The 14,637-nt window shown below is 42.4% G+C and overlaps 1 protein-coding gene across 3 annotated transcripts; it reads right to left on the minus strand.

Annotated features, from left to right (window-relative positions):
- Positions 1-10,050: 10,050 nt before the first annotated feature.
- LOC115103180 (transmembrane protein 79-like) lies at positions 10,051-14,213 on the minus strand. Of its 3 annotated transcripts, none has more exons than XM_029623917.2 (5): positions 14,084-14,213; positions 12,655-13,529; positions 12,197-12,391; positions 11,860-12,076; positions 10,051-11,658 (listed from the first exon to the last, which is right to left on the minus strand). In XM_029623917.2, exons 2-5 carry the CDS (start codon positions 13,355-13,357, stop codon positions 11,457-11,459), a joined length of 1,317 nt encoding a protein of 438 aa, XP_029479777.1. In that variant the 5' UTR covers positions 13,358-13,529; positions 14,084-14,213; the 3' UTR covers positions 10,051-11,456. The 3 variants fall into 3 exon arrangements, with proteins under 3 accessions (XP_029479777.1, XP_029479786.1, XP_029479796.1); XM_029623926.2 differs by having other exon boundaries at positions 14,140-14,206; XM_029623936.2 differs by lacking the exon at positions 14,084-14,213 and adding an exon at positions 13,938-14,041.
- Between the last annotated feature and the right edge of the window lie 424 nt (positions 14,214-14,637).

Here is a 14,637-nt window from a genome sequence, read left to right on the forward strand (position 1 = left end):
GTTTTTCTTTATTTCATTGTAGAATAATAGTGAAGACAACTATGACATAACACATTGACTCATGTAGTACATCAAAATATCGTTACCCTTTGCCTTGACAGCTTTGCACACTCTTGGCATTCTCTCAACCAGCCTCATGGGGTAGTCCCCTAGAATGACTTTCAATAAGCGTTTTATTTTTAACATTTTATGGGATTTGTTTCAATGTGTTTGAGCCAATCTGTTGTGACTAGGTAGGGGTGGTCATAAATCCATATTATGGCAATAACTGCTCAAATAAGCAGAGAGAAATGACCGTCCATTACTTTAATACATAAAGGTCAGTCAATATGGTAAATTTTAAGTGCAGTAGCAAAAACCAAGCCATATGATGACACTAGCTCTCATTAGGACTGTCACAGGAAAGGAAGACCCAGAGTTACCTCTGCTGCAGAGGAAATGTTCATTAGTTACCAGCCTCAGAAATTGCAGCCCAAATAAATTCTTCAGAGTTCAAGTACACATCTGAACATCAACTGTTCAGAGGAGACTGTGAATCGGGCCTTCATGGTCGAATTGCTGCAAAGAAACTACTAAAGGACAATTAGAGACTGGCTTAGGCCAAGAAACATGAGCAATGGACATTAGAAAGGTGGAAATATGTTGTGTCTTTGTGACGCAGAGTAGGTGAACAGATCTCTGCATGTGTGGTTCCCACCGTGAAGCTTGGAAGAAGTGGTGTGGGGGTGCTTTTTCTGGTGACACTCAGTGATTGTTTCAAATTCAAAGCCCACTTTGCCATGCTGGTTATCACCACATACTGCAGTGATACGCCATTCCATCTGGTTTGGGACTATCATTTGTTTTTCAACAGGACAATGACCCAACACACCTCCAGCTGTGTGATGGCCATTTGACCAAGAAGGAGAGTGATGGGGTGCTGCATCAGATGACCTGGCCTCCAAAATCACCTGACCTCAACCCAATTGAGATGGTTTGGGATAAGTTGGACTGCAGAGTGAAGGAAAAGCAGCCAGCAAGTGCTCAGCATATGTGGGAACTCCTTCAAGACTGTTCGAAAAGCATTCCAGTGTGCAAAGCTGTCAAGGCAAAGGATGACGATATTTTGATTTGTTAAAAACACTTTTGGTACAACATGATTCGATGTGTTATGTCATAGTTGTCTTCACTATTATTCTACAATGTAGAAAATAGTAAAACCCTTGTATTAGTAGGTGTGTCCAAACTTTTGACTGGTACTGTACGTGTCAACAGACCGTGCAAGTGCATGGATTCCTGGGCTTCGTCTCTATGCGCTGACCTGAGAAGACCATTCAAAGCTATATGAAGGGAGCCTTCTTTGTTGACTCATCTGGCCAGTGGCTCAGAATATGAGAAAAGGGAGCAATGAAATGCCATTTCAAGTTGTGCCTTTCCCAGCCCTGTACCAGAAGCCTCAATACACCCTAATAAAAAAAACGTCCCCTCATATTCCTTGATGGATACTTTTTAAAGCTTGTTCACCTACCAATGTAAAGGGGATGAGAAAAGTCTTTCACAACATTGGGATAGTCTGTACAGCCAGGTTCCAAACCACTTGACCTGTTCTAGACACTCATTGTATCTGCAACACTGAATATATCTGACCCAGATCTCCAGGATCAGGCCAGGTAGAAACAGCGGAAGAGTGGTGTTGTCATCTCTGGGCTCTCTCTCCAGTCTCTGGGTCGACACCGCTGTCCAGCTCTGGAGAGGAAATCAGCACGTTAGTCATCGTTACAAAGCAATGAAGGTATTAGCGTCTGTTACATTTTTACAAACTCTTCAACAGTGTGTGAGTATTTATCCATTGATTTAGCTTCTTTTTTTTTTTTGCATGATATGACTTTTTAAAACCTACGCACCTGTGTGACACCGTTTAAGGGGGGGGGGGAATGAACAGACGGCACCTGCTGTTAAGTGTGTTGACTCACCCATGCTGGCCTCACTGGATGCTGCGGAGGGGAGGCGTCTGTGCTGGTAGGCAGGCTGGAGGTTGGGAACCAGAGGCCCTGGAGCCAGTACAGAGGATGGGGAGAGACTCATGACCCCCGTAATAGGAGCTTGGGGTCGGACCACCTCCATATCCACGGCTGCTCTCAGTGGAGGGCCAGAAAAAGGGACGTGATCAGTGATGTGAGAAGTACAAAGTATAAACTGAGCATACCAAACATTAGAAACACCTTCCTTGGACTCCATAAGGTGTCAAAAACGTTCCGCAGGGATGCTGGCCCATGCTCGCTCCAATGCTTCCAAAAGTTGTATCAAGTTGGCTGGATGTCCTTTGGGTACTGGACTATTCTTGATACACATGGGAAACTGTTGAGTGTGAAAAACCCAGCAGTGTTGCAGTTCTTGACACAAACCGGTGCACCTGTCACATACTACCATACCCCATTCAAAGGCACTTAAATCTGTTGTCTTGCCCATTCACCCTCTGAATGGCACACATTCAATCCATGTCTCAAGGCATAAAATGTTTTTTTTTTTTACCTCCCCTTCATCTACACTAATTGAAGTGGATTTAAGGGATCGTGGCTTTCACATGGGTCTCATTTATAACCGTTGTGTAAATTTCACACTAAATATCTGTGTGCGGCATTTCTGAAAAGACTGAGCACATACAAAAATAGGGATTTATAAACTTGGTGCATGTTTCTGTTATAAATCAGACCCGTCCTGAAAATGTGCACGTGAACAAGCATTACAATTCTGTCTGAAAGGCCTCCCGAGTGGTGCAGTGGTCTAAGGAACTGCATCGCAATGCTTGAGGTGTCACTACAGACCTGGGTTCAACCCCAGGCTGTGTCACAGCAGGCCGTGACTGGGAGACCCATGAGGCGGTGCACAATTGGCCCAGCGTCATCAGGGTTAGTGTAGGGTTTGGCCGGTCGGGATTTCCTTGTTGCACCGCGTTCTAGCGACTCCTTGTAGCGGGCCAGGAGCCTGCGAGCTGACTTTGGGCGCCTGCGAGCTGACTTTGGGCGCCTGCAAGCTGACTTAGGGTGCCTGCAAGATGACTTTGCCAGCTGGACGGTGTTTCCTCCAACAAATTGGTGTGGCTGGCTTCCGTGTTAAGTGAGCAGTGTGTCAAGAAGCCGTGTGGCTTGGCAGTGTCGTGTTTCGGAGGACGCATGGCTCTCGACCTTCGCCTCTCCCGAGTCCGTAAGGGAGTAGCAGCAATTGGACAAGACTGTAACTACCAATTGGGGAGAAAAGGGGGTAAAAAGTACATCAAAAACATTATACAAAAAATGTTGCCTGAAAAATGCCCATTCACCTTTTATGGTGACAATAGAGCCCTTATATTCTGTATACTTTGGAAGTATTAGAATTAACCCGAGGAAGTCTTCTAAAGGAAATAGCAATAGCAAACTTGATCAAATGTCTTTGTAGATGACGGCAGAATGTTAAACTTTTGCAGTGACATTTGCTGTAAGCGTAGTCTATCCGACAGACAAAAAGTTTATGGAAGACAACAATTGCAAATTGTGATTTTTTTGCATTGACTTTTTCTCGAACCTATATGCTTATGCTACACTGCCCAAATTCTGAACCATTGTCTGCTTACAGTGGTAGCCATACACACTTCAATAAAAAATATCAACAGTCTGTTCACCTGTATGTTATAAACTATGTTTCCTTCCTGATCCATTGAGCACAATACTTTAAATAAAAGCGTATCTAATAGGCCCAATTGGCCCTTTGCTCAACCCCGCCCCTCTTAGTTACTGTTGCAACCCTGGACAAAATCTTCCCGCGAAGCCCAACTCCCCTCTCTACTGGTAAAATCCCCTCACAATGATCTCAAACTGTGTTTTTAATACACAATGAAATTAAACACTGACTACCCCTTGCTAATCAAGAAACTCCCTGGTATGTTGTAATGGACTGCCATTACAATTGCTTCAATTGCTGAATGCACTGTCAGCCAAAGTTAGGCTACTAACCACTTTTGGAGCTAACTAGTGCTCTCAAATCGACTCCTAATGTCGACAGCAGATGAGTTGTATTCATATCATGGGTAACTTAGCTAGCTAACGTACATAAAAACAAATATATATATATATATATACATTAACTGGCTAGCTATCTAGTCTTCGCAACGTTCGGTGGTCAATAAGACTGAGTTAGCTAACAAACAATGTAACAAAACAGGCTCTGCACGAGGAGTCGGCAACCTTTCTCACGTGGAATGCTAATACCGATCTGCGTGCCAGTTATGGTTTTCATATGCACATTTTCATGAAACAGTTTAATTTAATTTATATTCATATCTCAAAATCATTGCCATGTGGTTAATCAAAATTCTATCCAAATCTAAATGAAAATTATACAAATCTAAAAGTTAACTTCTATTGCCATTGCCAACTATGTAAAAATAGCCTACATAAAGCCAACAAATAAAAACATTGCAGCCTGCAATTAGAAAATATCCTGATAAAAATAAATATCCTATAAATCACATTGGCTACGTATGGCCTCACTTCGCTGTGCACCTCTCAAATTTTGTAACAATGCGTAGGGCTCCATATAGCTCCGCATTGACATGATTGGTTTAAGATAGTTGGGCGCGGAACGTCCTGTATAAACACAAACTCACTTCCTTGACAACAGCTCTGCTCATGAAGTATGAAAGCCCTGATGTCTGCAGAGGCTGCATCACAGTAAATGCTGTAAGGCCACTTCAGATGCCGGATTGACCATGCAGAGCCTTTGAGTCTCGGCCTCCGCAATGGATTGGTTCACTGAGATGACAGGAGTCTCGTGTGCCATACAAATAATACATATACAGTGGGGAGAACAAGTATTTGATACACTGCTGATTTTGCAGGTTTCCCTACTTACAAAGCATGTAGAGGTCTGTCATTTTTTATCATAGGTACACTTCAACTGTGAGAGACGGAATCTAAAACAAAAATCCAGAAAATCACATTGTATGATTTTTAAGTAATTCATTACCATTTTATTTCATGACATAAGTATTTGATCACCTACCAACCAGTAAGAATTCCGGCTCACACAGACCTGTGGTTGCTTTTTGGCCTTATTGTGACATTGGGTGCTGTAGGTACCCTGGAGGGCAGGTTTGCCCCCGGTGATGCGTTGGGCAGACCGCACCACCCTCTGGAGAGGTCTGCGGTTGCGGGCGGTGCAATTGCCGTACCAGGCGGTGATACAGCCCGACAGGATCCTCTCGATTGTGCATCTGTAAAAGTTTGTGATGGTTTTAGGTGCCAAGACAAATTTCTTCAGCCTGTTGCGCCTTCTTCACCACACTGTCTGTGTGGGTGGACCATTTCAGTTTATCAGTGGTGTGTACGCCGAGGAACTTGAAGCTTTCCACCTTCTCCACTGTGGTCCCGTCAATGTGGATAGGGGGGTGCTCCCTCTGCCGTTTCCTGAAGTCCACGATCAGCTCCTTTGTTTTGTTGACGTTAAGTGAGAGGTTATTTTCCTGGCACCACACTCCCAGAGCCCTCACCACCTCCCTGTAGGCTGTCTCGCCATTGCTGGTAATCAAGCCTACTACTGTTGTGTCGTCTGCAAACTTTATGAACTTGATGATTGTGTTGGAGGCGTGCGTGGCCACGCAGTCATGGGTGAACAGTGAGTACAGGAGGAGGCTGAGCACGCACCCTTGTGGGGACCCTGTGTTGAGGATCAACACGGGGGCGGCCAGTCAGGAAGTCCACGACCCAGTTGCACAGGGCGGGGTTCAGACCCAGGGCCTTGAGCTTAATGATGAGCTTGGAGGGTACTATGGTGTTGAATGCTGAGCTATAGTCAATGAACAGCATTCTTGTATAGGTATTCCTCTTGTCCAGATGGGATAAGGCGGTGTGCAGTGCGATGGCGATAGCGATTGTATCGTGTGAGGATCTATTGGGGCGGTAAGCAAGGCGATATGATCCTTGACTAGTCTCTCAAAGCACTTCCTGATGACAGACGTCCCACCAGGGCGCAATAGTCATTTAGTTCAGTTACCTTTGCTTTCTTGGTTACAGGAGCAATGGTGGCCATCTTGAAGCATGTGGGGAAAGCGCACTGGGATAGGGAGAGATGAAATATGTTTGCCCAAATTTTCTGGGGCGGGGCTTAGCGAAGGGTCAATTAAATGAGAGATGCGCGTGGTAGTTTGTTGTAGGCTATGGCTACTTCGGGAATATGAACCCATCATGGCCAGAAAAGGTGACACATTTATTCTGCAATGGTTATGAAAATATGGATTGCGTATAAATGCAATATTGTCTCCTCGAGAAATGTGAAAGTACAGTATTCAGAAGTAACCTACAACCAACCGCCTGTTCCACCGTTAATAAACTGCGCTTCAGATCAGATGGCATAGAGCAAAATCCTTGAAATAGCTTATCTATTTACTACTATGAAGTGGGTCCAATTAAACCAGAGATGGGATGAATGGTATCCTTGTTGTAGGCCTATGCTTCCTCATGAGTATGTAAACATCACAGAAAAGGTGAGGAATATATTATGCAATGATCATGGAAATTAAATAAATAATAGCTTTGGAAATAAATGGCTATTTCTAATTATTTTCAAATGCAAAAACAAACTAAATAGATTTTCTCTCTTCTCACTAATGGCAAATTATTGTATCTTGTTATTAACCTGTTTAACCTGTTCATATTCTCCATTTGCAGAAAATACTAATCTACTTGCCTGCTTGCAATGCAGTACTTCAACCACTAGAAACTGTGCTTACGCATGGTCTAAAGTTTGAGGGAAGGTGAGCACATTTTCATGTCAAGTTCAGTTTTTATAAATGCCAACTTTTGTGTGAAACCTGGCACACGCATGTTTCATTTCCAGAACCATTGCATAATAAATTCCTCACCTTCTCTGTGATGGTTTCATACTCATGAGGTAACATAGGCCTTTTATTTTATTTTAAAAATGTTTACTTCAGTTTATTTTAGTAAATACTTAACACATTTTTTTCTCAAAACTGCATTGTTGGTTAAGGGCTTGTAAGTAAGCATTTCACTGTAAGGTCTCCCTCCACCTGTTGTATTTGGCGCACGTGACAAATCAAATTTGATTTGTGATTTGTGGGGTCTATTTTGTACATTCGCATGGTTTATAAATGAGTCATGAAAAGAGCAGTTGTTCTTAATGTTTTGTATACTCAGTGTATGGCTCTGTGAAGCACTTCCCAATAGCATACATTCTTCCTTACTTCAACAAAACAATCACTGATCTGACAAGCTGCAGAGGTGAGAGCAATGTTCCCAAAATAGTGCTCCCATTTATAATAGGATTATCAGAGAGATTGAGAGAGGTAACTTCTAATAATAACCAGTAACTACCATATCAAGGCTCCTGATAAAGGAGGTCAGTTAAATATTAGCCTTTGGAGACCATTCAACAAGACATTTGGAAAGATGGCCATACAAGTGATTTAATGGTCTTACCAATGGGGTCCTGTGATTGGTGGGGACGGTAAATAGACTGATAGGAGGGAGGGAGGGGCTCTACATAGATGGTGCTGATAGGTCCGGTTTTGGATGCAGAAATGGGGTGCTTACTGAAGTCTCCCCAACACACCCCACCACCAGCCGAAGATGTGGCTGTAACATCTGCCAAAAGGAACATTTTAAAAGACAAGTATCAATACTCTGAAGTGATTTCTTCTCCTTATCTAATTTCCTTCATCTGCACTGATGTGAAATAACTGGACTGGTGAAAGCAATTTTCAGAAGTTAGCTTAAACGATTGTACTTCAAATTATTGTCAGATCAGTCCAGCTGAAGGAGAGCAGGAAGCATGCAGGAAGCCTTTTTTACACTGCTGACATGCACACAACCTGGGCACCCAGCTCTTGACAGCAAGTGCAACTAAAGTACTTGACAGGAGGTGTTGAGGTGTAGGCGTAGACTAGTGCTGTTACTTTCAAACAGGTATGCCAATCCTGATGGACAAGTCTTGAGCAACCGCATGATACGTTGGGACTAAATGTTGCCTTGCTACATTGGCCCCCAACTTCCTCAAAACTGTCGCAAATAATGGAGGAGCATCAGCATTGGCAGTTAACAACACTGACTACTTATTTTAAAGCCACAGCCAGATTTCCAGTTATTTCAACTAAGGCAATATAGCCTACCCCTTAATTTGGAAGAATATTACTTATTATTCATAATTTGATACAGTAGTCTTAAGTACAGTAGTCTTATCATAATAGGACATACTACTCCATTGTTTATGTTTATATTGACATAAAATGTATACTGGTAAACAAATTATGTAATGTTTATCTTCTATAATGTTATTCCTTCAGCACTATTATAAACGTGTTTGCCTGTGGAAAAATCGTTCCCTAGCAAAAAATTGCTCCCTTGATATACACATTTTATAGTATAGCTTTTACAGAAATAAAACTTTAAAATGTAATATTATTTATAATAGGCCTACCCCTAATGTATTATCAGGCTATAGCATTTAGGCCTATAGAGCCCACCAAACAAATTCAATAGACATTTTACTGTCAAATTCACAGTGCAAGGCCGACAGGGATCTAACTTCCTGGGTGGTATAATTCGTCTATAGGTTAATTGTATGCATTTGTATAGGCTATATATTTGTATCCATCAATTCTTGAAAACAATCATGTTCTTACCGTAACACCTGTTTTTCCTAAATTTCCGCAATGGACAATTTTCTTTGATTCGAAGCAGACACGCTCCGTGTTTTCTTCTAGCTGGCGCAGCTGCCATATTTTACTCGTCTTGACCCTTCACTTCGATAACTTTAGTGGTAAATACCCCTGGGGTACAGATAAAATAGGCCTGACGTGCAAGGGGTTGCTTTCTTGTAATTCCGAACCCAGACTTCCCTGTGGCCAGACCAATAAATAAACGAGAAGTTTGGGTGGATGTGAACAATATTTGACCTCCGACAAAAATGGGAGCCGTTAGTTCAGTCGAAAAGTGTAGTCCTATCTCATATGCTCGATGTTATGACGTCTTCAAAACAACTGTTCAAAACAACTCGGGAAAAAACGACCTCCAACAGGGAAAACTTTTTTTATCGGTCATCCAACTCGGGCCACTTTAGAGCTCTGACTTTCTGAAGTGAAGATCCCTGAAGTCATGATTTAACCTCGTATTTTACAGAGTTCCCAGGTGTTTTGAACATGGCAATTTGCTCCATTCATAACCAAGTGGGAAGGTGGTAATTACCAGTTGTGGCGTTGTAAATACCAGTTGGATGCATTCACATGCTTTGAACTCGTTGACAAACGCCGGATGGCTAATGGCCAACAAGCTGCGTCAACCATAAACTAAAAGTACAGCGATCATGCATGCAAACAAACAAATTATAGTTTTCAAAAAACATATCAATAGATACTTTTTTTATTATAATGTTTTGTTACATTTAACTGCCGAAAATGCTGTTATCAAGGTCAGAATGTGGGTGATGTCTGTGATCAGGGGTGATAGACAAGTTTCCCACAGAGATAAGAGGCCTCTTGTGACCAAAAGCAAGTTTTAGCATGGGCAGCGCCATTAGGATTTTCACAATTTTGAAGTAGTCAACTGGGTGGGACTTCCTACTGGTTAAGGAAAGATTATATATTTCCATCCAGGTCATCAGGAGGGATCAGCCAATGAGTTACACTTGTGAGCAAACATTTCATAACTGCAGGTGGACAGTAAATTGCCAACTTTGGCTTTATACCTGTTCAAACAACACACTCCAGGTTGCATGAATTCACCCTTCAGTTTGTTAACCAGCTCGTAGGAGTAGAAGAAAATGTACTACTTCAAAATGGAGATGGCCTCGAGGGCGCAGCCCATGCTCTCACAGATGCCATAATTGGACCGATACCATTTTGTGTCCTCTAACTATCTCTATGGTTTTCCACTAGTAATTACGAGTTGGATGGGTGTTCAAGTGGATTTCCCCGAATTGTATGTGATAAATACCACCTTCCCACTTGGTCACGAACACAGCAATAACACAGTCCAAAAACAGGTGCCCATTCAGAACAACTGTAATGCACAAAGACCTTCCTTAAATGCTTGCTAATTTTTATTATCCACTAAAAGGCTTTCATACCAATAAAAATGTGTCATCTTCACTAATGAAGCAAATGAAAACCCAATAAAAACATAACTTGTTACATATAAATTATTTTAAAAAATATATAAAAAGTTAAAGAAAATCATAAGAAAAGACAATGATTGACATGAAATAGACTCTACAATTTGTTTCCGCTTCTTATTAGCTAAAGTTTACTTGGAAACGTAGAAAGAAATCAGCGTAGTTATACATTTCATTGTCTATGCCTACACTAAAAATCTGATTTCATACATTACATTTTAAAATAGGTCTATTTTAAAATACAATAACAACTCCATTCACAATCACTCTTACAGACCTGTGCTGTATTGTGAAAGGATTCGTTTTCAGAGATGAAGGCATGGAGGTTGGGCCACCTGTGCAGGTAGGTTTGTTTTTGTTGGACAGGTTTGATTTCTATAACAAGGTTGCCATTTTTGGGGGCACAAAAAGCCATGCAATCCACCAACCATAATGAAATGGTTCTCAATATCAAAATCTTTGTACTAAATCAATTATCTTTAAATTATTTGTTAGCTCTTATAATGACATGGCATTGCTCATGTGTGGACGTCCTTTTAAAAGGCAATACAGTAATGAAATTATGAGACAAAATGTCCACTCAGTAGTCGATGACCTTATCACAGAACATGATTTTGTGTTTGGTTGTATTGAACATTTTCAATAGAAAATTGATTGACTAGATGGTCTAGAGGAAGTCTTAGTTTTTCCTCTATAAACCTGATATTAGGTACCAAATGTCAATGCAATTAATGTTATTAGCCTGTAATACCAGAATCGCAACCAAATGCAAAACAATAGATTACGGGATGCCTCAAGTACAGATAATTGTCAAACCCAACAGTACAGTTCAGCAAACTATTTGTGGGTGTGCAGGCCTAGCTAGATATCTCTGAGGAAGGCAATGGTTTGGTTATTGTAGACACTTCCTCAAGTGGCAAATTCTGTGTGGAACTACAAACTATTGTCATTAACTCTGCATTGAGCCGACAATTGTGATTTCAACATTATTCCATGGTACTTAACAGTCATTCTGTCGATTAGCAGATCTTTTACAGAATACATTCTACTGTTTCACCAAAGTGACGGTATAATGCCATGCAAGAAAATGAATTATAACATAGAAACTTTCACCAAAAACTGTTTTTATAAGCTCTATCACTGACTACCACTGCCCAGTCTATTCTACACATCATCAGTGTGGTTTAAAAATCACACTAGCACGATCCACTACAGTTTACATAGTAACCCTTTGAAAGTTCAATTCTACCAGTTGGTAAAACAGATCCTGTCCCTCTTCCCCATCCTTGCATTCCTTCAGCCTTTCCTCCATCCTCCTATCCCCAGAACCTCTGGCGGGAGGCTGAGGGTTGGTCTTGTTGGTGCATCACATCCTGGGCAAAGATGGTGCCCCCAGCGTCCATGGTGAAGATGAAGTAGAGATTGGCACCCAGCATGGCCACAGTGGGCAGGAAGGACAGGCCGAAGCCAAAGCCCCGAACACTGCTGCTCAGGGCAGCTGCCACCCAGTACATCAGCCTATTGGCACAGAGGAGAGATAGACATTAGACAGATGCAGTCATTTCTATAGTCTGCCCAGACTGCCTTATATTGAGATCACATGCCATATAGGGATATGACTGACTGGGCACTGAAATTGGACAATAGATTTCACTGCATCTCTCTGGTGTATGTGATAATAAAATAAACATGTTTTTTTTTGCATTGTTGTTTCTTTACCTGCCGAAGGCGAAGATGATGGTGAGCAGGGGCACCAGTTTGAGCAGGTCCTGGCTCAGGTAGGGCGCCATTACGGCCAGCTGCAGGAAGTAGAGCAGAAAGAGGGTGACGGAGTCATCCACATAGCGCCGGTGCACACCCACCTCCCTGGCCTCCAATTCACGCAGCGGCTTCACATCCCCCAACCGCATCCTGGAGACACCCAGCACCAACCAGCCTGGGAGGACAACACAAGTGTTAGCTTGTGATGTTAGTGTTGTTGTTCAACCCACCTTGCTGTTCACACCGGAGTAATTCTGGTAAAGAACATCTGCTGAATGACCAATGAGCCACTCACCCAGTATGATGGGCACCACAGCGAAGACAGAGCAGCGCAGTGTGTAGACCAGCCTGAGGGGGGCACTGTCCAGCAGTGGGGCATCAAAAGGCAGGAAGACATAGCCCCCCCACACTAGGAGGGGGAAAATCAGAGCTGCGGTGAACACAGACACCCCCACTTTGAGAGCATCCCTGTTGGCACAGTCACAACCACCTGGAGGGGAGAGGAAAGGAGAGACTTAGCTTTATTTTTACTTCAGAGCACAGAAAGACTAATGTAAACATTACCACTTATAGATCTGATTACCTCAAATAAGGGAGAAGGGGAAGGATGAATTTGCACTCGCAAAACTATTTGAGCAGAACCACAGTGGCTGAATGAACAGGGGAGAAACTAGCAAAGAGAAAGACAGACAATGAGAGAAAGAGGTTGGAGGCCAAAAGACAGAAAGATGAAATGTTGGTGCATTTCTTTACATTTTGAGGACCCCCGCTCCACTGGCCAGTCGTGGTAGTAGCCATCAGGTGGGGTTCCCTGGGGAATGAGGAGGCAGCTCTTCTCTGCGTCCACATCCCAGAATACCTCCCTTCCGCTGGGAGACGTCGGAGCACTAGAGGAGTGTAGGATGGTGACGGATGGGTTGAAGACCTGCGCTGCCTTCTCAGGCAAATAGTTCATATCATCTTCCACCTCTATCTCTACCTGCACCTTCTTCCCTATCTTACACAGCCCTGGGTCCTGCACCTCTCTCCCCATCCATTCTTCCTCTGTTCTCATTCTCTCTGCTCCCAAACCCAGCCCTCTGTCACTCTCCATCTGCCTTTCTCCGTCTTGAAGAGAGGTGCACATGGAGTACACACTCTTCCTTTCTCCCTCAGGGTCATCCCCCTTTCCCCTTCCCTTATCTTCTTTCGCAGTCAATGCACTTCTGTTCTTTGTAGTTTTCTCTACATCCCTGTCACCTGGCCATTGCAGAGTGGTAGGCTCCAATTTAGCTGAACTAACCATATCATCTTCCTCCACCACTCCTTCCCTCCTCTTTTCCAAATCTTCCCCAAATTCTTTAATCACCTTCTCCTCTTCCCCCCATGTTGGGGGTTGGGGTTCAGCAGTCACCCCACTGGTTTTGGAGGGGCTGTCTTCTAGCAGCTCCAGGTTTAACGGCAGGATCTCAGACATTGTTTTATTTTTAGGTGTTCAATGTCTCCAGACTTTGTCCGTTTGTCTTGGTGAAACTGTCAGTGAGTCTATGCTTGATTGAGTGTTTTTACTTTGACTGAAGTCACATCACATTGTCTGTTTCCTTCTTTGTGTCCCAGCTCTATTGGTTTGATGGTAAACAGCTTTTCACCTACAAAGAAAAGTACATTTACAGAGTGCACATTCTGTAGGTCATACATGTCCTCCCACGCAAGAGCTGATGCCCCAAACCCGACAAGATGTATCTCCAGACAGCATTCTAGTATCATTAATCAAACAATAGTCTCGAAAGTTGACATTTTTCCACGACAGGTAAGGTAAGCCAAGAACGATAAGACAAGTAGAATCACTCCCTGCCCCTTGCCAACAAAGCTCCGCCCAATGCATCTCATTATGGCCTGTGCTGAGTAGTCGAAGAAAATAAAAGCCCTATTTACGCATGACTACCGAAGAAAATACTCTTGCAATAGAAAACCACTAAATAAAAAATATTTGATATACAAATAGAGTTATAAAGTTGCCTGAATGTGTTAACTGTCCAGACAAATGTTGTACAGACCTTCAAAGCGCACTCCATATCACAACACGGAAGTTTCTCATACCAGCGCACTAGATAAAATGTTGGGCTTTCGGTCACGCAAGAAGACTGCTAGTTAAACAATGCTAGAAAACACAACGGGAAATACATACAAGTGTAATACTCACCTAACCTCAACGATTATCAAACAATGAATTTGGGAATTTTATGGATTGTCTCTTACATCGTTTTCCTACTGTATTGTTATTGTGTAACAACTTTCAGTGGGTGGAAATTCAGGTGTATCCAGGTAAATTATTAAAGGGTATGTTGCTAAAAAACATTAAAGGGAAAGTACGATAGGAACTGTCAGTAGGATAATATTTAGTTCCTATCTCACTTTCCCTTTAATGTATTTTAGAAACATACCATTTAATAATTTCATGTAATAATTTCATGTACAAAAAAACAGCAACGTGTGTATTTCAAGCAGTCTTATATGTGACTTTCTTGGGATGAAAATAATTAGTGAGAAATTGTGGCTATAGCCTACAGTAAAAGTTTTGTTTCATGTTACGTGTTTGTTATTGGATTGATGTGTACTATTTTACGTATTGGTGTGTACTATTCACCTTATGTTGGTTACCCTTTTTGGGATCTAATTCCAAAAGCAATATTGGTCGAAACACAGCCCTGTCACTGACAGAATGAAGTACAGAGAACCGAGAAATGTTGGTATAGG

Source organism: Oncorhynchus nerka, linkage group LG3 (assembly GCF_034236695.1).
Source record: "Oncorhynchus nerka isolate Pitt River linkage group LG3, Oner_Uvic_2.0, whole genome shotgun sequence".
In the NCBI taxonomy this organism is placed as follows: Eukaryota; Metazoa; Chordata; class Actinopteri; order Salmoniformes; family Salmonidae; genus Oncorhynchus; species Oncorhynchus nerka.